We start from the raw sequence: 24,715 nt of genomic DNA on the forward strand, positions 1-24,715 counted from the left end.
GCTACTGAAAAGCTTCCACCTACAACAGAGGAGCAGATGGTTGAACCGTACCTTGTTGATAGAACAAGGGGCACTCCCGGTGGCAGGGCCGTTTGCTCATAAACGGCTCAACCTCGGTGCTCGCCTTCACGTACACTGCTAGTTCCGTGAGGATTTTCCCCATGGCATTTACCACGCCACAGCTTCCATCCACCATGGTTAGATCCGGTTCGGTGTCTGAGCTGTTCGTGCCCCAGACCGGGCCTGTACCGCCATGTGCACCGATATACGTGTCCCACAGGCTGCCGGCGGGCCTCACACGTTCCCTCGGACCGCGCCGAGGCTGCCGTGCCTGCTGTGACGCCAGTTGCCCGGGGCGGCGGCCGGGACGCTGCCTCCTCCCCCTTCGGCGCCATCTTCTGACGTCCGTGCGGCGTTGTTTGGCGGTGGGGCCTTCATGGCCATCTGTCAGTTCTTCCTGCAGGGCCGCTGCCGCTTCGGGGAGAGGTGCTGGAACGAGCATCCTCGCGGCGGCGTACGATACGGGCCCTCCGCGACCTCCTACCAAGGTACTCCCGAACGCGGCGGCCTGCAGAGGCCTGCAGCCGCCGGCCTGGCCCGGTGCGGGGACTGAGGTACTTGCTGAGGGCTCAGTGCTCGGCCCCCGGGGCCTGCTGCGGGGCTCCGTGCGGGGCTCCGTGCGGCTGGCGGAGCCTGGAAGCGGCCCCGGTCTTGCGGCTCTTGGCCTGAGCTGTCGGCGGTAGTGCCTGCGGGGCCGCTTGTGGGGTTGGGTTCTGGCGGAGGTACCGCAAGTTGTGCCACGGGAACGGAGGAAATAGGCCAGTAACTCCGGAAACCTCGCTGATAGGAACAGCACCTGCGCCTTGTACCCTTTGAAGGGTAGCTTAGTTCGAATGGGATACGCGCCTTTGGAAGCTTTTGGTACGCGAGAGGCGTGATGGGGAGTAGAGGGATACAGTCGTGTCAGGACAGTAACAGGGCTGCCGTTGCTCATCACCCGCTGAAGGAGGAGCAGGAATTGTCTGTCACACAAATGGGTCCAGGGTCTCAAAACTTAACTTGGGAGGTCTTAGCTATGCGCAGAGCTTCAGTTGTAACAATGCAGGCAGGAGCCCTTACTGTAAAGGTACTGTGAGTTAAATTCAGTCTTTTCCTTCTGGGGTAGTTACTTTATGGAACAACATAAGCGAAACTGAAATAGTCTCTTTTCTGCAGTGCCCCGTGTTGTTGGTATGGTGATGTGAGGTGATGGTATGGTGATGATTCTTTACTTCTGATACCAGAACTAACCAGGGTAATGCACTACGTTAAGCTTACTTAATAATCAGGTTAACTCATTAGGAAATAACCTACTTTTTCCTTTCAAGCATCTGATTGCCAGCATAAAAATAATTATACTCACAGTTTTTGTTGATGTTATATTGCTTAATACCTTAATGATTTTTAATTTCTGTTGTTTGTTTCTCTTTGAATTGGAAGGTACAAGCAGAGGAGGATGGGGTAGCGCTAACCAGAGACACACCAATGTTATCCAGCCATCTACCTTTAAGTCTAATGTGTGGGGTGGCAGCAGAGATTATGGAAGAGGACTTTCTGCCTCCTCTGGCTTTGGATCATCAGGGGGCAGCAGCGGAAATGGGGACTTTTCACAGAACAGATTTTCTGTATTAGTCAACAGTCAAAACATTGCTGATGGCTACAAAGATGAAGAGGAGAGACTTCTGTAAGTTATAGTCCTGTCTTACTAAAAACATTTATAATGAGCAGTTTGAAAGCTTACTGACTTATTAGGAATAGTATGTGTAGAGGACATGATTGTGAGGAAGAAAGTGGGATGTGTAAAAAGAACCATAGAAAACATTGCTCCGTTTGGTTCTCTTGAGTTATGCTGGCGTGGGAAGAAAGCAATCCTTGTTTTGAACCTGGATTGGGCAGCTGGACAACTGCATATTACTAAGGTGGCATGGTGTTTAAGTTGTGGGCAGGAAGATAAGGAAGGAAACAAAGATGTCAGTACTTAAAAAGAAGGGGTCGGAGCCCCTTGGACAGCATCTCAACCATTAAAAAAACAAAGCACAACACTCTGAGAAAGTGAACGATTTATCTTAGTTTTCCTGACAATTAAGATAACAAATTGTTCTGCCATTAGTAAAACTATTGAAACCTGGTTTCCCATGCATCTATTTTTGAGTTAATTGAGAGTGACTGGGAGGTTCAAGATGATTACAGAGCAGGTGATGAGGAGCAACAAGCAGTGTTGCTGATTTCCTGAAGAAGCAAGGTTTTGGAACCACTTTCCATTGTATTTTAAGATACATTAAGAAAATGCTTAACAGGTTACTTATTCACTTTCTCAAACATGAATGTATGTTGTGTTACAAACATCCAAAATACTTAGAATCTTTGTTACTGTGTAGCCATCTGCTTGTCCAGTTCAGTTTTTCAACCATTCCTTGTTGTTTACATTTGGATTTACTTTTGCTGATGTAGCTTCTATTTTGCAATGTCTGGATTATTACACTTCCGATTCTTTTCTAAAAACTTGCATAGAATGCATCACTTTCCCTTTTTTCTTCCCTGATTTTTGCTATTTAATAATGTGCACACTCCTCTATATTGTAAAATCAACCAGTATTGAGAAGGTTTTAAATTCTGTTGTGATTTACAGCTTCAGGGAAATTCTGTGACATCATCTGCCATACAAGAACTAAAAATACATTGCCTGTTTTGGGATTTATTTTTTCTTCTTTGAAGGCGCTGTTTGATTTACTTGCAGTCAGATGATAAAGAAAATGCTTTGTAGGGACATTTATGTATCTTGCCACATAAGTGCTTTTTTTTTTTCCTACAAACAACTGAGTACTTCTCTTGTTCATTCCCACTAGTGTCTTTCTTCATTAATTTTCATGGCAGCAGGTATTTGAATCTGGCTTTGGATTTAAACCAGGCAGTTGCTTCTGGTGGTATTGTTTTGACCATATATTTTCACCTGCATCTGTGTTTTTATTTTGTTTTCTAGTGAAAGTGTAGTGAAAGACATGGAAACTTGGGAATCTTCAGGACAGTGGATATTTTCGTCGTATTCACCAGTGAAAGAAAAGCTGAATGTCTCAGGTAATATTTTTAGTGTTGCTATGTATTGCTGCTGTTTAGGATTTTTTTTGTCCACACTGTTGTACCTCTGCAGAACCATTTGCAAGGTGGTGATTGGCTTTGTGGTAAAACAGAAAAGAATGTTGGATTATGGCAAGCTCGTTTTGGACATTCACATATTTGAGGTTCTGTAATACATCCTTTTTGTGTCCCTAGCTGTGACTGACTTATTACAGATAATGTACCATGGCATATTTCTTCATACCTATTGAGGAACTGCCCTCAGTATTTTCTTGGAGAGTTTTTTGATTATCCTTTTCTTACAGGCTTTCAAGATTTCTCGCCAGAAGAGTTGCATCTGGAGTATTATAACTGCAGAGCAAACAATAACATTCAAAACTATGTAAGTATTTTAAAAATGCTGACTTGTGTAGACACATTTTGGGGTAGGACTTGTTACTGTTCAAGTGGCAAATCTCGACTCATTTAATTACCAAACTCTAGCAGATTATGAGAATGCCAAAATGTTTTTAAATTACTGAGCACCAAATAGAATGCGAAAATAGCTGCTAGTCTGTATGCTGTACCATAACTTCCTATTTCTGTCTGACAGCACAAGCTCAAACTGTCAGATCTGAGCTTCTAAAACTGGTGGCCTAGTGTCTTGACACATCAGCTCTACAGGAAGTGGTGGCAATAGACTTTTAGCTAGTTTCAGATAAGTGTGTGGTCTTTTCTCAGTCTAGACATTGCTTGACCTAGTCATGTTCCTGCTTTTGTGTATTATTTGTAGTCACTTGAATACTGTCTCAAAAGTTTAATACTGCATGTGCTGTTAGTTTGATTGTTACAGCTGGTTATATAGTGCTGTAGGTAGAACACAGGGAAGTTTATTTGATCTTGTTATTTTACATACCTTTGTTGCAGGAGATTAATGTGGAAAATAGATAATTCTTTAATGGTGGTATAAACATTTCTAGAGAAGAAGTAACATGTATGTTTTTAAATAAGTGTATTTAAATTTATACATATTGTTCCTCCCGCATAGTCCCATCAATATCAAGGAAGCTAGCAGAGTTTAATGTTGTGCTAGGGAAGGAATTAGGCTGCTGAATAGATGAAAGTACAAACTAACTCAAGCTTCAATGCACTCTTTCCTCTTTTCCATGGTTCTGTATTACAGAAGGAATTGCTGTTGTCACCACTCTTGCTTCATGTGTTTAGAATTATCCAAATTGCATTTTCAGAGACAGGAGATAAAGCTAAAAAAAACCAACCCAACAACAAACCTTCAATTAAAATGAACTGCAGTGATTTAACAGTACACTCTGCCTGGCTGTTAGCAGAAATTTTTGGTCTCATTGAAGCACTAAATGCAAGTCTCAATGTGTAGTTGAAAACTGTATGATACAGTTTTGTTGCAAAGTGTTTTAAGTACTTGTCTTGTACAAAGCATGTTTCTATTCTTAAGCTGGGTCAGAATCTAAATTTTCCAGTCTGTTGTGCAAGAGCTGATGCCAAGCAACATGATCTTCCAGCATGTGCCTAGACACAAAAGAATTACTGATGTTTGTGATGTAAGATTCTTTTGAAAAATTAAGGAATTTATTTGCAAAAAGATAACTTGTTCCACTCTTACAGGCATTTAGGGCACTCTTATGTTTTATTGTTTATTTTTTAAGGAAAATTCATTTAGGCCAAGCTTTGAATAAGGTGTGTTGATAAATTTAAATATAGGAAATTCAGATTAGGAATTCTTGGAAAGTTATTTTTAAGACATTCCAGTTTCTTGTTTAATACTTTCATCATAGTTACCAAAACATAGGCACTATTTATTGGTAGCATATATTCTGTGCGTTAGTCAGTTGGATTACATGAAATGAGCTGATTTAAATTAAGGACTTAAAATATTCAGCTTTGCAAAATTTAAGGTTGGTTCTATTAAAGTGTTTAAATTACAATATTATGAAAGTGAGCTTAATGAGCAAGTACATAAGTGTACAGGCCAGAAATAAAGCAAGGATTGAAAAGTTTCTTCACATATACTTAAAACTTATATATTTAGTGTGTGGTTTGTTGTTGAGGTTTTTTTTTCCCAAGTGCCTAATAGAGCTAGTGATAGAACTTAGATTTAGAAAGCCCAAGATTCTTTTTGTAATCATACTGCTATGTAAAGAAAGTTGATTTAAGGGCAATAGTAAGAGAATTTAAAGGACTTCTATGTTAATATAACAAATATTGCAGCTCCTCACCTTGAAGTTTCAGGAAAGCAAAAATCTTGTCTTCTTGGCTTAACAAAATTTCTAGAAAATTTCTTTCAGTTCAGTTGTCAGATCACTCTTTATTTTCTTTTTTATTAAGTCTTCACCACTAATAAAAACATGCTTTTCTTTTCCCCCTTTTTAGATAAATTCTGTCCAACAGTTAGCAGACCAATGGAAAACTCGGCTGCTCCAGTTGAAAGTTTTAAATGCATCAACAAAAGCAGCCTTGGTAAGTCCTAATGAAAGGTAAAATATATCTGTTCCTGATGTCATCTTTTTATTAATCTTGGGCAAATGTGGTTGGTTTAGATTCATGTTTTTTTAGACACATCCTACTAAACTGTCCTGCAAATTAGCATTTGCATTTTAATTTCTGCTAAAAAGATATCTAAGACATGGTAGTTGGAATATGCCACTTTGTTTTTAATAAAGAAAACTTGCAAATATTCCATACAATCAAAGTATTTAACTATGCTTCTACTGCCTCTATAGAAATAGGTAGTAGGTATTGCTTTGAAGATTGCAGGATACTCTTTTACAACCACATATACATGATTCTTCTAGGGCATCCTTGTTTGCACCTAAATAGCTGAGACATGACGGTGTCTAATTCCTACATTCACTGTCAATCTATGAACTGTTCTGAAAATGTCAGCTACGATGTGTTATATTCTGGTACTTGTAGCCGTGAAAAAGCACTTGGTGTGAAAGTGTTTGGTGACTGGTGGCATGAAGACCTTGACAGTAATCTTAGAATGCTCCTGGGAACGTTAGAGAAGGTAGAAAAGGTGTAAGGAGGAATTACATAAGAAAATAATAACTGCAGTTTGAAAACTGCCCCGTCTGTCCATCTGTGTGATTTTGTAGGTATAGGAACGTGACTGAATATTCTAGCACTGCCTGAGCCAGGTGAACATGAAAGTCTGTGAATGCAGTTTTGGGTCTTAACTCCACCTTTCTCTGGAGTTATGAAATTCATGAATTTCAGGCAGATATTGTAAAACCCTTTAGTTAACTAGGGAAAACGGTGAGTCAGGAGGGTTCCGTGTTAGCAAGGCAGCAGCTGCATCCCCAGGTTTGAAATACTATCATTGCAAGCCATATGAAAGCAACCATAGCTTAAGGTTGGGATCTGATCATGTAGATGTACAGTAAGAGGCTAATATCCACCCCACCATTTTTTCCATGTGCTGATTTTGACTATTCTAAGGTATAATCAGCAGACCAGACCAGAATTGTCCTCCAGGCCATCTTAGGAGAAATAGAGCGTTTTGGTAATGCGAGAATGAGAAATTGGTAAGCTAGGTGGGAGAGAAACTGGGTAAAATTCAGAGATACAAAGAGTCATTGGTCCTGAGAAGGTGATAACACTCTCATGAATCTAGATGTGTCAGAAGAGAATCCTGGGGTTAAAGACAGTATTAAGTAGCCAGGGAGACAGAATAAGTTGATTTAAGTGGAATATGCAGGATGTGCCTGAAGTTTCAATAGTATGATCATCCTGCCTTGGTATTTTCAATGCTGAAGGTGAAAGAAGCAAGGTGAGAGAACAAGGTAAGTCAAAGCAATGATATACGGTCATAAAACACTCGCTGAAATATGTAAAAGATGGGAACAAGAGCTCAAATTGGTGTTTGAGTCACTGTCTGACAGAAAAAGCCTATAAACTGTAATATGTTTGTGTTTCTGGAGAGTTTTAGAGAGAACAGTGTATAGGCGCAGAGCATTTTGTTGATCGCTGCAAGAGCATGCAATTGTGATGGAAGTCTTCAGTGTCTAAGTTGTATTAAGTTGGACTAGGCAACTATATTTTTGCTTCAGGTATTCATTGAAAGACATTTCCCTGTTTTGGAATCTTATTTTCATTTATATATTTGTAATTTTTTAAGCTATCCGAACTAAAGAACACAGTCACTCAATCGTTGCCTGCCTTTGGATTTGGAGGACAGCAGTCGTTGAGCTTTGGGTTGTCAAGTAAGTCCCCGCATTAAGAGCCAACAGTTAAACACTGAGTTTTTCTTCTGCATTATTGAAATACAGCAGTGGTTAGTTCCACAGATGTGCTCATTCTAACATTTTTTTGTATCAACTTCATAATTGCAGGCTTTCCTGTGATCAGCAGCAGTAGCAGTGTTAGCAGTTTCTCCTTTAAAACAAGTTCCAGTCTTGTCAATGCATCGTCTGGAAACACCTCTGCTTTTGGGAGCTCTTCTGGTGGTTGTAATCCTCCTGCATTTGGTGCGACATCCTCTCTTAGTGGATCCCAGTCTGCTGGTTTTGGCAGCCCAGCAGCTCCGTCTGCAGCCTCCTTCTCATTTAAAACTTCTGAAAAAACTAGTGGTTTTGGAACTTCTGGGTTTTCAGGGTTTGGCACTACTTCTGCTGTGAGCTCTTCAAACATCACTCCACCTAAAGTCTTTGGAGATTTTAGTGCACCAGTAGCAACTTCTCCCTCACATTCAGGCAGTACTCTATTTGGACAGACCGCCAGTGACTCTGGACAGACCTTAATGTCAGCGCCTTCTGCAGTCACAAACAATACTTCATCAGAAAAGTTATTTACACCAAAGAGCGAACTGTCAGCTGAAGACTTGAAACAATTTGAAGCAAAAAAGTTTACAATTGGAAAGATTCCTCTTAAGCCACCACCATTAGAACTCTTAAATATTTAGAACTTTTAAAGTTTATTCTGAAATTACATGGTTTTGTTACTTCTCCGATACCTCACTCCATCGCTTTGTGATTGAATAATGAAATAGAGTAAATCCAGCTGAAAACAAAGTTGAGTTTTTGTTTCTTCTCCATGTCTTCTGCAGTGATAAACTCAAAGGTACAAACATTACAACACTATTTTATAGTTTCTTGGTTATTTTGGAATGTACCTTTTATGTTCCAAGAAATGAACTAATGAATATTTTAAGTTCCCTTTTATATTCTGTACTGTGAAATTCTGGTCAAAAACTATATTAAGAAGGCTTTGTCAAAAGTGTGAGTGCTTTAGTTAGATATTCGGAGTCTACTGTGGATAGAATGCTAGAAAGAAACAGCTGCACTGCCAGACTGCTTGTTGTTGGACCACTTTGTCATTTGCCTCTTACTTGGTGCAGCTTTTGACAACTGTGTTTGGAGAGAGGGCTCCTATGTGGTCTCTACCCAGCTACATCTTCCTCTCACCCAGGAGTCCGTTACCTGTCCCAGCTGATCTAGTTCAGCTAGTGTTAGCTGTTCTGCTTCAGGTCATAATGCACACATTAGTGTAATACAGTTAGGGGAGGGCAGCCTTGAAACCATTCATCATGAATAAGGAGCTTGTGGTTTGCTGTTTTGCCACCTCTTTGATCAAACTTTGCAAGCAATTGTAAAATCATGCCCTACACGTATGTGAATTGAGAACCAGACAACAAAATTCTGTCAAAATTGATGGGTGTGTATATTGGCTTTAGTGATATTTTGCCTAGATGCTGTAAAACAGGGGTCAGAAATTTTCTAGAGAGGGTACAAAGCCAGGTGAAGAGAACATTTGTTCTTGACCAGGGCCCTCCCAGTAGTGGTTTAAAATTACTAAACCTCAAGAGAAAAGCAAAAGTTTACTCCAGGATCTACATAAATAAATTGATTTGTCCCTTTAACACTTGAAGATAGATAACTTTTCAGTTCTTGCTATGGACCCTGTGGTCCTACTTAAGACTTTGCTATATCTGTGCTTCCTACCAAAGGTCCAGAATGCTAAGATAGTGTGAATGAATTTAACTTTTAGAATGATAGGCCACGTGTGGGTGCTGCAGGTGTCATAGAAATCCAGGTGCCTCAGTCCACATGCTCAGTGTAGATGTTATGTTACAATACTGGTTTGTTTATATGAATTTTTCTGGTGATTGTTTTGTAAATGAAATAAAGCATCTGGTTTTTATTATTGTTGGTAGTGACCCAGGGCAGGCTTCCTGCAGCTCACAAACAAAATACTGGTACACTAGCCCAGAGTTCCATTTAATTCTTATGGAATGTGTTTCCAAGTGAGATCTCCAGAGCAAACTAAGACAGGTACATCTGTCAGGGCTCACTCAGCTTACCTGGATTTTGACACAGGAACTGAGGACCATACCAAAATCTGTATTTGCATAAATCCCATCTCTTTACAGAAGTTGTTAAATAAATGTTTACAAAAGGGAGTTTAACAACAAACAAATACATTTGTGGCTTGTCAGATGAATTCCATCACTCCATGAACTCATCCTATTACACGCTATATACACTTTCCCCTGTTTCATTCGTGAAGCTTTAGTGATTCTCCAACCCAGCTACCATGACTTTTAAAGTTCCTATAATTTTTGTTAGATTAAAACAGCATTCTAACCTGGCAAGAGTATATTTTAGGGTAAAAGTACAGAATTAAGCATTGCTAATAAACCTGAAGGATCCCTTGGCATGTTTTAGAGGACTGTGAATGGTTTTGCCTTACATGTAAAGTAGTAATAATTTTTAAGTCACCTGTGCTTTTTCTCCTGATCTTTTATTCCTAATGACCATTCTCTTGAATGACTACTTTAACAAAGAAAGAGAGCAACGGTCTTAAGTCCCAGTTAAGGACAGACTACCTCTGGTGAATGCCCAGGCTAAGTTGAAGTGTCTTTATGCGTAAGGCCGCTGCAAGGTTTTTGAGCTGCTGTACCTCACTGCTGCTGCTTTGTTACACAAGAGCTTAAAGCAGTTTGCTTTTGAAGTGATGAACTGAAGCCTTTGGTCTTTCTTCAGAGTAGCTCAGTAGGTCATTGCTGTTAAGCTGTGCCAAGAGCTTTCAAGGCTCAAAAATGTGCAAGAGCTTTTTTTAAATGGAAGAACTTAAAAATTGTAAGAACATAAAAAATCTGGATAATCTACTGTACATGCCCAAAAGAACACTGCCAGATCTTCTCAAACATGATTCTAACCTACAGCAGAGAAGATAACTTTGAAGTCTTGTGTCACACTGCAATTAAGAAATAGAATCATAGAATGGTTTGTGTTGGAAAGGACCTTAAAGCTCATCCAGTTCCAACCCCCTGCCACAGGCAGGGACACCTTCCACTAGAGCAGGTTGCTCCAGGCCCCAGTCCAGCCTGGCCTTGAACACTGCCAGGGATGGGGCAGCCACAGCTTCTCTGGGTAACCTGTGCCAGCGCCTCACAGCAAGGGAGGTATTCCCAATTTAGGTTTGTTTTTTAAATGCATCTTTTTTCTCACCCTCAGAAAAGAAAAAAAAAAAATCAGTATTGCAGAGATACTGAGAGTCGGTATTTCATCCCAAATGGGCTTCTGACCATCTCAAAAGATGGCAGAGAGCAGTGTGATGCAACTTAGCTAGCAAAAAGCAAGCTGTGTATTTGGCTGCAGAAGTAGCAATAAGGATAGGATAGAACAGGAAGAAATGGTATTGTTCTAGTGGGCTTACTAAGCTTCAGAAAATAAGCAACAATTTGTCAGTAGATCAAAGCAATCTTTCCCAATATTTGTACTAAATTTCCTTTTTTGTTGCTGTTCTGCTGTTCATCCTGTTCTGCTTTTGGTGTATTTGATATCAAAGTTGCTTGCAAGTACAAAGGTAGCTAAATAATATCTTCCTTTTAAGCTACAATCCTTTCATTTTTCTTAACTTTTCCTTTTTGCAACTGCTTTTTTGTTTGACATATGGCTGCTTTCCAGAAAGTCATAATACTCTGGTCTGGCATATAAAAACGCAGTAAGGTGGCAGCAAACTCACAGATCTCACTTACTGTACTTCATTTTAGAACAGGAAACAGGAGATGAATATCCAAGCAAAGAGGTGTAACGTGTCCCGATCAGTACAACATGGTCTGTGAAATGGGCTAGAACATTCAAGCTCCATGTGATATTTTCAAGTACTTCCCTTACTTTGAAATAACAGGATTTATGAGTCACTGAAATTCCTGTGGTGTGGTACCAACAATTAATTTGAAGAATGATTTGAAGTTTTGGTTTCCAAGAGATCCTGGATTAATCCTCAGGCAGCAGCACTTGAGATTGGCTGCATGCAAGAGAAAAACCCTCCACTACCCCAGCAAAGGAAGCAGCCCAGTATCTAGCAAAGGGAATTTTCTCTGCCCTTTTTCCTCCAGGTGATGGTAGCAGCACAGGGGGATCTCAAAATACAAGCTAGTAGCAGAGAAGAGAGGAAAAAGGGAAACAAGCCTCAGAAAGCATTACAGTTCTGTCTTAAATATCATAATAACCCTGTGCTCTGTAGTTTCACTACATGCAGCAGAAAGTGGCAAGGCAGCCTTACACTGAAGAAAGATGAACTGCAAATAAGCTTCAGAAGATAAAGCTAAGGGTATTGACAACAATAAATTAACCACAGCCAGCACGATAAGGAAAGAAGAGCTTTCACAAACGTGTCTGGGGGGAAAGGAATACAAAAAGGCCTATTAATACAGGAGCACTGAATTGAGATTGATAACTCTGAAATGGAGGAAATCTAGTTAAAAACACTTGGAATGAGGGGCAGTTGAAAATCAATAAGGATGAAATGCAGTAGCTGATAAAAGGCAAGTAAGAACATATTTGTGAAATGTGAGCTTACTGCAGCACAGCAGGAGTCCAGATAATCTACTGTACGGGTCAGCAAGGGAATCAGCTAATGGACTTGCTATAGTTCTGGTAATTATTCAGATAAGTGATAGAGCACCAGGGAAAAGGTACTTGTTCTGCTGATGGTTGCAAATACTTTGAGAAGATTCTAAAGACATCATCTGGTAGCAAAGATGTAAATTTTCTGTATCAAACACCTTACTAAAGGGTAAGGTGTTTGATACAGGCATTTACAAGGTGAAGGACGTTAGCAGTGATTAGGGTTAGTGATTAGCCATAAACACTGACAACTAAGTGAACGCTTTTTGTTTATACTCCATCTAATGTCCTGATGTAGAGGGTAAACTGTAATTTGTATTTACCTGGCCCACAGAGGAGGAAGAAAGCCATAGGTAGTGTTTAGACAATATGAGTACATATCTAATTGTATTTGAGCTCGTATACAACAACTGAAGATAAAAATTAGACTACTGGTATTCAGAAAGACAGAAAACTGTAGAGTTGAGAAGTACCAACAGTGAGATATGAAGCCACAGTGGCTTAGATCAGTATAATGTAGTTTGAGATGTAGGGATCTCCTACAGCTGTGCTAATGCTGTGCTTGGTTCTGAGCACACAGTTGCCAGAGCTGCATGACGAGTAGAAGGAGATTCAGAGGGCAGGCAAAGCAATTGGAAAGGAGGATTTAGGCAGAAACTTCAGAACTGAATAATTACTACTTGGTGAAAGCATTGGCTGTGGGATGGAATGACTGACTTATTGAAAGGGTACCCTCTCAAAAAGGAGGAAATGGGAAACTAGGAAGCAGAATATTGTGGTACTTGCTTGGAGGTGTCTTGAACAGGAAGTTTCCCACCTGGGAAAGTCCTTTTCTTCCTCTGTTAAGGTCTGGCCATGTCAAAACCAAAACACTAGGAACAAATCCCTACCTGTCAGGACTACTACTTCATGTTCTCAGCGTTGCAACAGTAGTCAACGCAAGTAGATCTGATCCGTTGTCTTTGAACCAAAACACACAAGCACAACAGTGTAATGCTGGGCATTTGGGGCAGGCAGCTCTATGTGCCTGCCACCTCTCCTGGCAATGATTTAGGGGTGCTAGTCATAAAGAGAGAGCCTCTCTCCCTTGAGTTTAAAGAGGCAGGTTAGGGCCCTAACACTAGGAGTGAATATGGCTCTTGGTCTTGAAACTTTCTGTCGTGGTTTAAACCCAGTCAGGTAATTCGTTCGCTCACCCCCCCCTTCTTTCCCTCCCCCTACTCCCGGAGGGACGGAGAGGAGAATCGAAAAGAATGCAACTCCCACGGGTTGAGATAAGAACAGTTTAGTAACTAAGGTATAACAGAGATCACTCCTGCTACCACCAATGATAATAATGATAAAGGAAATAACAAGGGAAGAGAATACAACACCTCAGCACCCGCTGACCGATAACTTGCCCCCCAAGCCCGACCAAGCACCGACCGATACCTCCTCCAACCCTGCAGTCTCCCAGCCCTTCCGGCTAACTCCCAGTTACATCCTGGGCATGACGTGCTGTGGTATGGAATAGCTCTTTGGTCAGTTTGGGTCAGGTGTCCTGTCTCTGCTTCCTCCTGGCTTCCCCTCCTCCCTGGCAGAGCATGAGGCTCACAAAGTCCTTGGCCAAACCAAAACATCCTTTTATCAGCTCTGTTCCCGAGCTGAAAGTCAAAACACTGCACTGCACCAGCTACCAAGAAGGAGAAAAAATGACTGCTACTGCTGAACCCAGGACACTTTCATATGCAGTTGCCTGGTTTTTCTGTTAAGAATAACCAAATAAAAGAAAAACAGCAGATCTCAGCAACTGAACCTTAGGCAATATTCGTATTTAACCTGCAATGCTGTTGCAAGTTTTCAGTTTGGTCCACACAATAACGCTAGGCACATTCTTACATCACTGTATTGTGCAGGGGGCTCCCTGGTGGGACTTAGCCTCCTGCACAAGAGCAAAAACAGATCGTAAAATGGAGGGAGGAAGAGCAAGAACAACAGGACTTAAATGCCAGCAGGCTGATCAACAGTTTGGGTATGCAGACTGCTTTGTCTTTCCTCCGCAGGCAGTAGGGCTTGTTCTTACCATGTCACATGAGAGACTTAAGAAACAAGTTTTATGTCTTGCCCCTTCCAGCAGGCAGATCTGTTATGTTGCTAGCTACATAGGACTCATCTGAAAAGTGATCTGGTGGTTTTAAAGTACCTGCAGCAATTATATCCTGTTCCACCTGAATTTCTGTTTCCTTTTAGCAGTCCACTCTTAGCAAACTAAATGCTTTCTAGTCAGCATCGAGTCATGCTTCTGTGAGTCTTCCATGGAGCCTTATCTAAGCAAATCACATGAATTGTGCCCATTGCATATGCCCTGCAAAGTAATGTGATGAGTTCTAACTCTACAAAATAAACACACCCTCTTGCATGAATCAAACAGGATTCATTTGTGTGTGTGCAGGTAGAGCTACATTTCGCATCCCTTTAAAGGGAAACTAAAGAGGTACAGTTTTGATCTCCAATAGCTTAGCTTTTCATCTCGCCAGTGCTGTTGCATTTTTCTCTGCCTGACAAGTATCTGTACATCTCTGACGTGTGATGCACTTCGGTATTAAAGTGTTCCTCATAGGCACAGAGAGGTAGCTTACTTCTGCAAGTATGAGCTTTGCCTGAAGTATCTGTGATGATGAAATAGAACTGAAATAATATAAAACTGAAACAGCAGTTTATAACCATGGGCTGCATTTTTAAAAAGAAGCCTGGTATCACTTACTGCTTCTGTATGATAAATGGATAGTCGATGAGGTGGAGAAGAACCCTCTGTGTTCAGTATACATTAAGTCTTTTGGGCAAGAGAGCCTTCAGTGCTCTCCCATGGCCCTTTGCTCAGCAGCTCCCATGTGGCTGGGGATCAACCGACCTTTGCAAAGCTTGAACTTCACAGTAGGAACTTGGCATAGCATAAAAGAGAGGCCTGGCCTGCAGGCAGATCTGCCTGCCTCGAGATAAGGCTGTCTCACAAGTTACTGTAGATGTCTGCTTCAGACATCTCTAACTTACCTGACTTCCTGGAGCCCGATGCCTTTACCTGCTGCCCTGCCTGCCTCCCACTCCCCCCCAAGTTCCGTGGTCACGTGCTTTTGCATACCAGGGGACACAACTCCTTTGGCCTCCCCATGGAGGTTTTGTGGAGGGAAATGGCCACCAGAACCCCCTCCTCTCCAGGGGTCTGTGCCTCTTCCTGAAGCCTACATGGGAATTCACATGGCAGTGCACACAACACTGGTGACCCTGTTGGGACACAGGATTCATGAACTGAGACACGTACAAGCTAGCCCGAGAACACAAGCAGAGCTGTACATCACAGGCAGGTGCTGATACAGCTCCAGCATCTTTCCAGCCTGTGCTGTTTCAAGCTTCTGTCCCATTAGTTCCCTTTAGTCATACATTCAAACTCTGTATCTTACGAGATTTTTAGCAAAATAAAACCCTTTAACCTTTAATCATCTTCTAAAAGCACTGGTCAGCTCCTCCCACCTGTTCTTGCCTGTACTTCCTTGCTGTACTTCTCAGGACCCAGAGATAGCAAAGGTCCCCTCCACCCCTGACAAGACTGCTTCTGGTTCTCCAGATGTTTGTCTGAAACGGGTCAGAAGGCTTCTTTTCTCCTAAAGAATGCACTTATATATATATATATATATATATATATACACACACACCCCCCTTCCTGTTTGGCTTGTCTTCTAGTCCCCCACGCATCAGCAGGAAGCATGCTACAGGGATGGTTTCTATCCCAAGCTGTACGTTGGAGGCATCCCTCAGGTGTACAACCAGGTAAGGAGGAAGCACCTCTGGGCCTCCACACAGCAATGACTGCAGTCTGCCTGCTGACAGTTGCTTCATTGTCTGTACCTGCTAACAATCAGATTAACTTTCTCCTATTTTTCCCTTCTGAGCAATGCTGTACAGAGGATAAGGAAGAAAAAAGGGTGGGGGCAGACAGATGTCCACAAAGTACTTATGCAAGTTTGATGACATCCACGATACCGTCAGAGGAAAAAGCCTGGACATCCCAACTTCTGGTTATGTGGTTGAAGCACAAGTCCATCCTTTTCACAGTAATGCCTATCAAAGAGCATATATTATAGAAATAACACAAGCAATGTAAGTTAATCCTTGCAGCAGGAAATACCTCTGGTTCCCAATACTGAGGTAACCAAGTTATGTTGGACATCTGATAACATTCATATAAGGCTGTCTTATCTGTGCTGATAAAATAGGGGACTCTTGCTGACCTTTTTTTCCTCTGTTTATCTAATTTCAGTTTGGAAAAATATCACTGAAGAGATTAGCAGAGTGCCTCAATATTAAATACAGTACTGGATAACAAACAAATAAATGTACACAAGGCACTTCTTGATCACAGCTGCAACAAGCTGGTTCAGGCAGCAAAGAGGCTTTCTCTGACTTAAGTAGTCACTGGACAGATTCCATCCTTATGATGATCTACTTTGAGAAAGTTTAATCTTCCAACAATAACAGAAACAGTCATGAACAGAGGGAGTCCTACAGAGTTACTAAGGAATACAGGAGAACTATGTGGTGAGGCTTTGTTGTTCTTAAAAACCTGTTAGAGTGTGTGTGTGGCTGTAATTTATAGCTATGCATCCTAGATGATTTACTTAGGGCTCTGTATATATTGCAGCACTTGGTGTACAGGAAGAGGAAATACATTGCTTTTACAGCATCCCCACTCTGACACAAGGTCTTGTGGTGATTCAAGAGCCAGAGGACTGAACAGCCGAGTCACTCGGCTCTCACAGACCCTCAGTGTGGACCCATCTCAACAAAATATGCCCCAGAGCTGTGATGCTGGCCAGAGGCCATCTAAAATATGTCCCTATGGAAGCGGGACCTCCAAATGGCAACTCAAATTTCTGGCACAGCGCAAAGGAGCCAGAAAACTGCTGAAGTCCAATTCATGGTGTTTTGTGGTTTATATTCAAATTACTCAATTTTAGCAGGTTTCCTAAGAAAATAACATGGTTTTGATTATACTCTCTGATCATCTGCCTGCGATTCCTTCTGCACCAGTCACTTCTTTTTCACCCCATGGCCAATTGCCAGGTGCTTAAGTCTCAAAGATGACTATATTCTCATAGCTGTAGTAAGAATTGGCAGCAGGATGAGGAAGGAGACCAAAATTAGTGTTGCAACTGAAAGAAAAACAGGCAAAGCTCAGCTGCTAGGAGTGCTGTTAGCAACTGGCTGACTGATCAGCACACATGTAAACCTAGGATCTAGTTTGCCAGACTTTTGGCTCACTGGAGTATTACAGAGGACAAAGGGCTGTTGGGAGGAAACTAAGTTTCACACACACAGTCTATGGGTCAAAACCAACTTGTTTCACATATCAAAGCAAACTTCTTCTGTGTTCAAACATGAAGTTGATCCAGAAACAAGGAGCAATGCGATGTAAATTTAGATACAACAAAGAACTGAGGCTCCTAACGTCACACTGATTGCTAACTCACTGCTGGTTTCATACTTAATTGAAATTAAGTAAATTAGCCATGATCCAAGATCAGTTCTGGTGGGTCCCAAGCCTCATCATTCCTAGGCTCCCACTATTGTAGGACCTTCCAGCCTCCCAGAGCTCATGGGGGAAACAGGATCACTGCAGAAGAGCTTCTACAATGAAACAGAAACCATAAGCAATCCATTAAATGAAACTGGAAATAACAATCTAACTATTAACATATATTTTGTCTTCTGGCCAGCTTCTAGCAATAATTGTTCACTAACCCATTACTGCATCCCTGACCCTTCACCCTATTGTGTGACACATACTGCATTTCCTTTGGCAGAGTATACCATTTCTGCCAAAACACATTAAGATTTTCAAGACATTTCACATATCCTCAGATTATTTTGAAGAAAGTACTGGTGATAAATATCAGCTGAGGAGATTTACAGCATATTCATTCATTCATTCATTCATTCATTCATTCATTCATTCATTCAGATTATAACCTTAAACCTAACAAAACTTACTCCATAAGGCCTAGGGTACAGGAGAGCCTGAATGTGAATGAACTGAGATGATTGCAAGATGTTTTTTCACCACACATGGCAGACTCAAGAAGCCCAAACAGCCCCTGGCTCCCACTGTTCAAACTGGAGATACTTGACCATGCATCATCAGTATATAAAGCCTCCTTTACTTTGCAAAGCAATCACTGCCCCCAAAAAGGATCCAAAACATTCAAGACAACCCAGGTCTAAGTAAGAATATTCAGACTCACCAGTAAAGTGAAGCTTGAGCAGACTCCAGAGCACTGCTCTGATGGGCTTTCCACTGAACCAGTAACCACATCCCATCTAACTTAACATAGCTTCTATGTCTTTATATACTATCATCTCCAGATGGTGACCTCTTACAGATATCATACAAGGCTTGATAAGGTTTTTGAAACAGTCAGAAAAGACTTCCCCTGTTCAAGCATAGACAAACAGGAAGAGAACAGCAGAAAAACACTAGATCAAGCTTTCAGCCCTATTGTGCTGCTCCTAGAATACCTGCCACTGCCATGGTTCATCTTGATTGTTTCAGCTGCAGCCCATTGCAGCCTGAGAGGGCAAGAGCAAGGAAGCAGGTGTTGAGAAGTCCCTTACAATGATAACATGTAAAGGATGACTGTACAAGTTTGCTTGGGTCCCTAGCAGAGGATTGCACCTCCATGCACCTTCTCCTCTCTGAGAGCACATAGATTCCACTGAGGTTTGTCCCCTGGATCACCATAGCACTACCCTGATCACATGAAAAAAGGTGTAAGCATGCTACTTACTCTCATTCTCTGCTGCCGCACTCTCTTCCTGCCTCCCAAGTGTTGCTACCTGCATTGGCCAAGTTGGAAGCCGCCAAAGATTACCTGCTGCCCCTATGGCTACCACAAGAGCTTGAGTTAATACACGAGCAACCTCTGCTTGTGATCAATGAATTACATAGATAATAGTGAAGTAATAAGGAGGGTTGTCTTTATCCAGGGCACGAAAACTGGTATGGTAAATAGAAGACCAGCTGAGCCAAGGCCGTACTGTAGAACTGCAAGAGCACATGAGAACGCTCCAGCAATACTGGCACTTGGCTGCCTGGATGATCATTACATGGTCATGAAATGCTCAGTACAAAGCAGTGATAGCTGATTATGCCCACTAAATACTGCTGTAGTACTAATGCTAAGTGGTTCTATTAGCAAGTTTGTTTTGCCAGTTCTTAATTACAGAGAAACTTGGGAAGATACAAACATCAAAGGAGCCCTCTTAACTAATCAGGTAAGTCTTGTCTTTATTCCTAATACACTCTAAATTCCTCACCCTGTTAGGTTTGAAAACATGCTATAGGCCTCTGGGATTTAAACCAATACATGCTTATTTGGAGACTTTAAAGATAAATTGAAGGTTATGTAGACTGATACAAAAATGCTTCCTTTCAGTGGTTTGCAGGTATAAAAGAGATAGAGTTAAATACCTGGCATGGTTTCAGCTGTAACAGTTGAGTTTTTTTTCTTCTTCCTAATAGCTGGTGCAGTGCTGTGGTTTTGACTTTAGCCTGGGAACAATGCTGATAACACACTGATGTTTTAGTTGTGTGCTGATAACACACTGATGCTCAGTAGTGCTTAGCCTGATAAAAGACTTTCCAGTCTCATGGTCTGCCAGTGAGGAGGGGCATGGGAAGCCATGAGGAAGCAGAACTAGGACATCTGACCCAAAGCAGCCAAAAGCAGAGCACGTCATGCCCAGTATATAAACTGAGGGGAGTCACCCAGAAGGCCCAGATCACTGCTGGGGTTGGGCTGGGTATAGGTCAGCGGGTGATGAGCAACTGTATTGTGCATCACTTATGTTTATTGGTTTTTCCCTTTCCCTTTTAGTTTTATATTCTCTCCCCTTGCTATTTCCCTTATAATTATTATTATTAGTAGTAGTAGTAGCAGTTTTATATTATACTTTAGTTATTGGACTGTTCTTAACCCATGGAGTTTACATTCTTTCAGTTCTCCTCCCCATCCTGGAGGGGAGGGGGAAGAAGGGTGGTGAGTGAATGGCTGCTTGGTGCTGACAATACTCTCTGGCCTCCCAGACTGTCCCAGGCCAGCAATTTTTGAACTGCATTTAAAAGCTCTCCCTCAAGGCTGTGTTATCTCTTGAAGCACAGAGCTGCCTGCTCTCAGCACTATTGCTGTAAATTATCATTAGCAAAAAACTTGTCTCTATCTCTTTCTCCTCACAACCTTCTGCAAAAGCATTAGAGGACTGACTTAAACACTGAAGGAATTAGGATTCAGAAGGGAACTTAATCAAAGGCCACTACTAGGAAACAGACCATTACAGACATTACTACAGACCATGAAATGGCCCTAGACTGAGGCATAGCAAAAGAACCCATCCGGCAAGAATGCAGTGAGTAGGGATGGAGTCTCTTTTAAACTGCCTGCTTTCTCTTAGTCTATATTTGCTCTGATTTAAATAGTGAATAGTTCTCATTTGTGTTCTAGCCAGATGTAGCTCTTGAAAGCCAAAGACTTTTTTGTGTGTCAAAGATACTTGTTTTAAGGAGAAGCCATCTCAAAGCTCCCCATAACACCACCCAAGAGGAAATCACCTTTCTTCTGTTGCAAATAACCTGAAACTTTTATTATTATTATTATTTAAAAATCACTTCTGTTTTAAATACATTATAAGGCACAGTTCTGTGTGATCTGAAAACCCATGAAAAGCATTCAAATACCACAGGAATGGGAACTGTAAAACAAGTTACAGATAAGCAAGAGTCTGTACATCCCTCTGCTTTCAGAACAGAGTTGTGATGAAGGGGCAGGTTCTGTAATTTGAGCCAAAATTCCAAGTAGACTGTATTTCCTGGGGCTTTTGACTCCTACCTTTGTGAACACACCATTTTGAAGCTTTCCGACAACTGTCAACTGATGCTTGAAGCATGTGACTATGGAAGAGTGTAAACGTCCTCGCTGTGCCTTTCAAGATACTCAAATAGCATCCTTAAGCCATGCTACATTTGAATTAAAAATTTTCATAATGTAGTTTGTTCCTTACATGTTTTATTTATGGTTATTGTAATTCTAAGAGCCTTGAAGATCTGGCACCGAATTCTTAATTAAATACTTTGCAATTTTCATGCAGTTTTCCACTGAATTTAGATAGCCAGAAACATTTTTAGCTGCTTAAATGGAGGAGCAGTTGTCAGTGAAGTGTCCATCCCAGGAAGAGACTGTATTAGCTGCTGGGAAGACCATGCTGGGTTATTCAGCAGGAAGGGGGGCTGGCTTATGACGTTTTGGTGGGCTGCTCCACTGAACCAGAATGTCATCTTTGATCACTTTCTCTCAGAACCTTCCTATTTCATACAAATTAAAGAAATAAATCAAGGTTGCCTTCAAACGTTTTAATCACTGCGAGCATGAGTCCTTAACAGGGTATTAGAGGCACTGGGGGGATGTATGGGGTCAGGAACACACTGCCATTCCTCAGTGCAGCAGGCAGAGCACTGATGGTGGTTAATGATAATTATATATGCAGCTGTGTGGTATTTTTAAGTATTGTTTTTCTTGCAGCCCTCATTTTGCTACAAGTGTTACCCTTCCTCCTCTTGATTTTCCTCCCTTACTTGTAGAAAGCAAAGTTGTTTACCCAGAGAGTGGCAGTGGAGTTTCCTTGTTCATATTCATACACCTTTTTCCCAGCCGCAGATGTTTAAACACCCCACCTCATCATGCGTTCCCTCTCACTGTTTGGACAGCCAAGATGGAGAGGATGATGAAGAACCCTGGCTCACAGACCCTCTGCAAGGCACCTCCAGACACTAGCAATGTCTCTAGCATTTTCTTTCTGAGAAGTCTCCCTACCTTCTCTCCTCAGCCACATGGCCCTGGGCATTAACTATGAAGCTTCTTGACTTGCTCCAGTCAGCAGGGAGATCTGCATCCTACGTCACTTCTGTGCTACATGTTAAGACACAAGCAAAAAATTAAAGCAAACAAACTGATCTCAGTGTTCTGATGGTTCAGTTGGGGTTTAACGAGACAGTTCTGAGACACTGTACAGTTAAAGACATCACCGTAACCCAGAGCTGGATTTCTTCTGAGGTATTGGTGGAAACCATATCCATGCAAAATACCGGTCTGAAAAGTGGCTGCTGCTGCTGCCAGTGCTCCAGCCCAGTGGCATAGTGCTTCAGTGATGCTATTTACTCTTCTGAACCCACTGCCAAGCAGCAGCATCACCCTGGCTAATAGCATCAGACGGTGTTGTCACCATCAGGTTCATTCTCTTATTTTCACTGATCAGTGACCTCCAGCTGAGTTTAGTGCTCACTAGATTACTTCTTTCTAAAAATGTAAACGTTTGTATGTACCAAGGGGAAGTGTAGGGGTACAGGAGGGCAGGGGCACATAAATGGGTATCGGGGTGAAATGAGTAATTCAGCTGCCACAACAGGTAAGCGGCTTCATCCACTCAGCTCCCAGCTTCAGACTTTTGGATTTCATCAACAAACACCATGACAAGGTAAAGAAGTTCTGACTTCTCATTATATTCTAAATAAAATAAGTATAGCCATCAGGGCTGTATACTACCTTTCTTTCCATCTGTCAACATCCTGATTAAACTTCTTTATTCAAATATAGTTCAAGTACATGGAAATGTATTAGTAATATGTCTGTGCTCAGCACCCATCTAATGTAGTTTATATTTGTTATGAGCACATCCCCAGAAGTTGAACTGTTAAGAACACTGGTCAGTAAAGAATGATTTACACCTTGAGCTTCCTTGGCATCTGTGTCTTAGCAAATCAAATGCCAATTTTTATGTTTTTATTTTTCATTCTACAAAGCTCCATTCAATAACTAGTTTTTCTTGTCGAAAGTTCTTTTTTATTGTGTAATAATGGAAGAACTAGGCGCTTGGAAATGTAGCAATCAATTGGTAACTAAGAGATCAAATTATCTCTATTTTAATTTTATCTTTTTATTCTCATTTCATAAAACCATATTTTTTTTTTGCCTTTATCTGAACACCACTCATGACAACTGTAGGATGACAAATCAGTGGGAATTTATTGAGACCTGAATGTACAATCCATTTCCTTCCTCTTCACTTCTGCTTCTCATTTCTTTATTTTCTTTTCAGGACTATTCCATTCTTTTATACTTTGATATCAGACACTTAAGAGTACAGGGTTACATTCATAGTATTCAAATTGGGTATAACGATATAATTGGATATGATGCTGTGATTCTGTGATAATGTCCTTTACTGAGAAGAACTGCAACTATCTTACATTGGATCTGAATTATTTTTTAGAACTATTCAACTTCCTTCCACATGCAGCAGAACTGAACCTTTTGCAGTGAAAATGTAACCCCTCGTGTTTGGCACGGAACTGCTTTCTCTTTCTTCCAGCCCACTGATGAACAGTAGTGCTCTGAGAAACCAGCTGCAAGTGAGCAGCATGGCTGAGGGAAGATTTGTTAAGCTATTTTGCTCTTTTAGGAGAGAGAATTTAAACTACAGCTCTAAGAACCAGATTTTTCTGTTAAGTGATGCACACACATTTTCTGTAATGATTGTTATCAAGTCATACAGTATTTCCCATGCAGAGCTCATAGCTCTGGTGATCAGGGCATTACGCATGCTAGACAGAGAGATTTTACCCTTAGAATTTCACTTAAGCCAGGGATTGCAAGTAGGCTGCTGTATTAAATCAATTTTTTGGTTCTTGTAAAGTAACACAATAAAGTCATGTTAGGTTTTCCAGCACTGGCAAAGAAAGTTGAAATAAAATATCCATATTGCAATGGAGATTTAAAACAGAATCACTGCAAATCTACTGCTCCTATCACAGAGAATATAAATAAAGGTTATAAATAAACTCAGAAGACTAACTCCTATATATTTAATGTATGTAATTACATATTTCCTTGGCCACATGAACAGAACTGTTAAAGATTATTATGTAATGCATTTGAGAACAAGGTATTAAAAACACACTTTTTCCCCAGTAAAGAAAACCAGCAGTTCCTGTTCATGTTTTGCAAGCAGGAACCCCTCCGGGGCAGTAACCCATGCTGATTTGGGGCTGCATTACTAATCTGGTCTTCCTCCCCTGTCCTGTCAGTGCTGTATTGCAATGTAAGTGCCTGATCCTGCCATCACTGCTCTGCAGCAGCTGAAGATGAGTTGATGTGGTGCTGCGTGCATGCACATGGGTACGGGCAAGTTGCGGCACAACCAGAGTGCTCCTCCTGTGCCTCACTGGTTAATGCACAGTCCCACCAAGCCGTGACTGCTCCGTGCAAGTGCCAGCAGGCAAACCTGGAAAAACCCAACCCACACCAAAACCTACCTGCCCTTTCTCCTTCAGTTTACCTCCAGGCTCTCAAATAAGCCACAGCAGGAAGATTCAGGTGGATTTCAGTCCTAGTGTGATGGCAACACATCACTTGGAACACAACAGCTCTGCTTGCTCAGAGTTTGTCTTCTTTTTATGCCATAAATGTTATTATTTAACTGGGATTCTAGACAGAAAGCTGATCACTACATAATGCATTCATCTTTATTGCCCCCTCTCCATTGCCTGTATGTTCACTGCTGGGTCTAGCCACTAAAGAAAAGGTTACTGTCTGAATTAATGCTGTGAATCAGTGGGAATACAGTCAAAAAAAAAAAAGCAAAGCAGAATTTTG

At 41.3% G+C, this 24,715-nt stretch overlaps 1 protein-coding gene across 3 annotated transcripts; it reads left to right on the forward strand.

The window, feature by feature from the left end:
- The first annotated feature begins 341 nt into the window (after positions 1-341).
- NUP42 (nucleoporin 42) lies at positions 342-8,277 on the forward strand. Of its 3 annotated transcripts, XM_061464754.1 has the most exons (7): positions 342-548; positions 1,480-1,723; positions 3,020-3,114; positions 3,420-3,496; positions 5,500-5,586; positions 7,247-7,331; positions 7,461-8,277. In XM_061464754.1, the coding sequence occupies exons 1-7, from the start codon at positions 437-439 to the stop codon at positions 8,027-8,029; spliced, it is 1,269 nt and encodes a 422-aa protein (XP_061320738.1). In that variant the 5' UTR covers positions 342-436; the 3' UTR covers positions 8,030-8,277. The 3 variants fall into 3 exon arrangements, with proteins under 3 accessions (XP_061320738.1, XP_061320740.1, XP_061320739.1); XM_061464756.1 differs by lacking the exon at positions 7,247-7,331 and having other exon boundaries at positions 7,461-7,610; XM_061464755.1 differs by lacking the exons at positions 3,420-3,496; positions 7,247-7,331.
- The last annotated feature ends 16,438 nt before the right edge of the window (positions 8,278-24,715 follow it).

This window comes from Pezoporus flaviventris, unplaced genomic scaffold, assembly GCF_033815535.1.
Source record: "Pezoporus flaviventris isolate CSIRO_AGI_PZ_B2104156 unplaced genomic scaffold, CSIRO_AGI_Pfla_v1 ptg000037l, whole genome shotgun sequence".
Classification (NCBI taxonomy): Eukaryota; Metazoa; Chordata; class Aves; order Psittaciformes; family Psittacidae; genus Pezoporus; species Pezoporus flaviventris.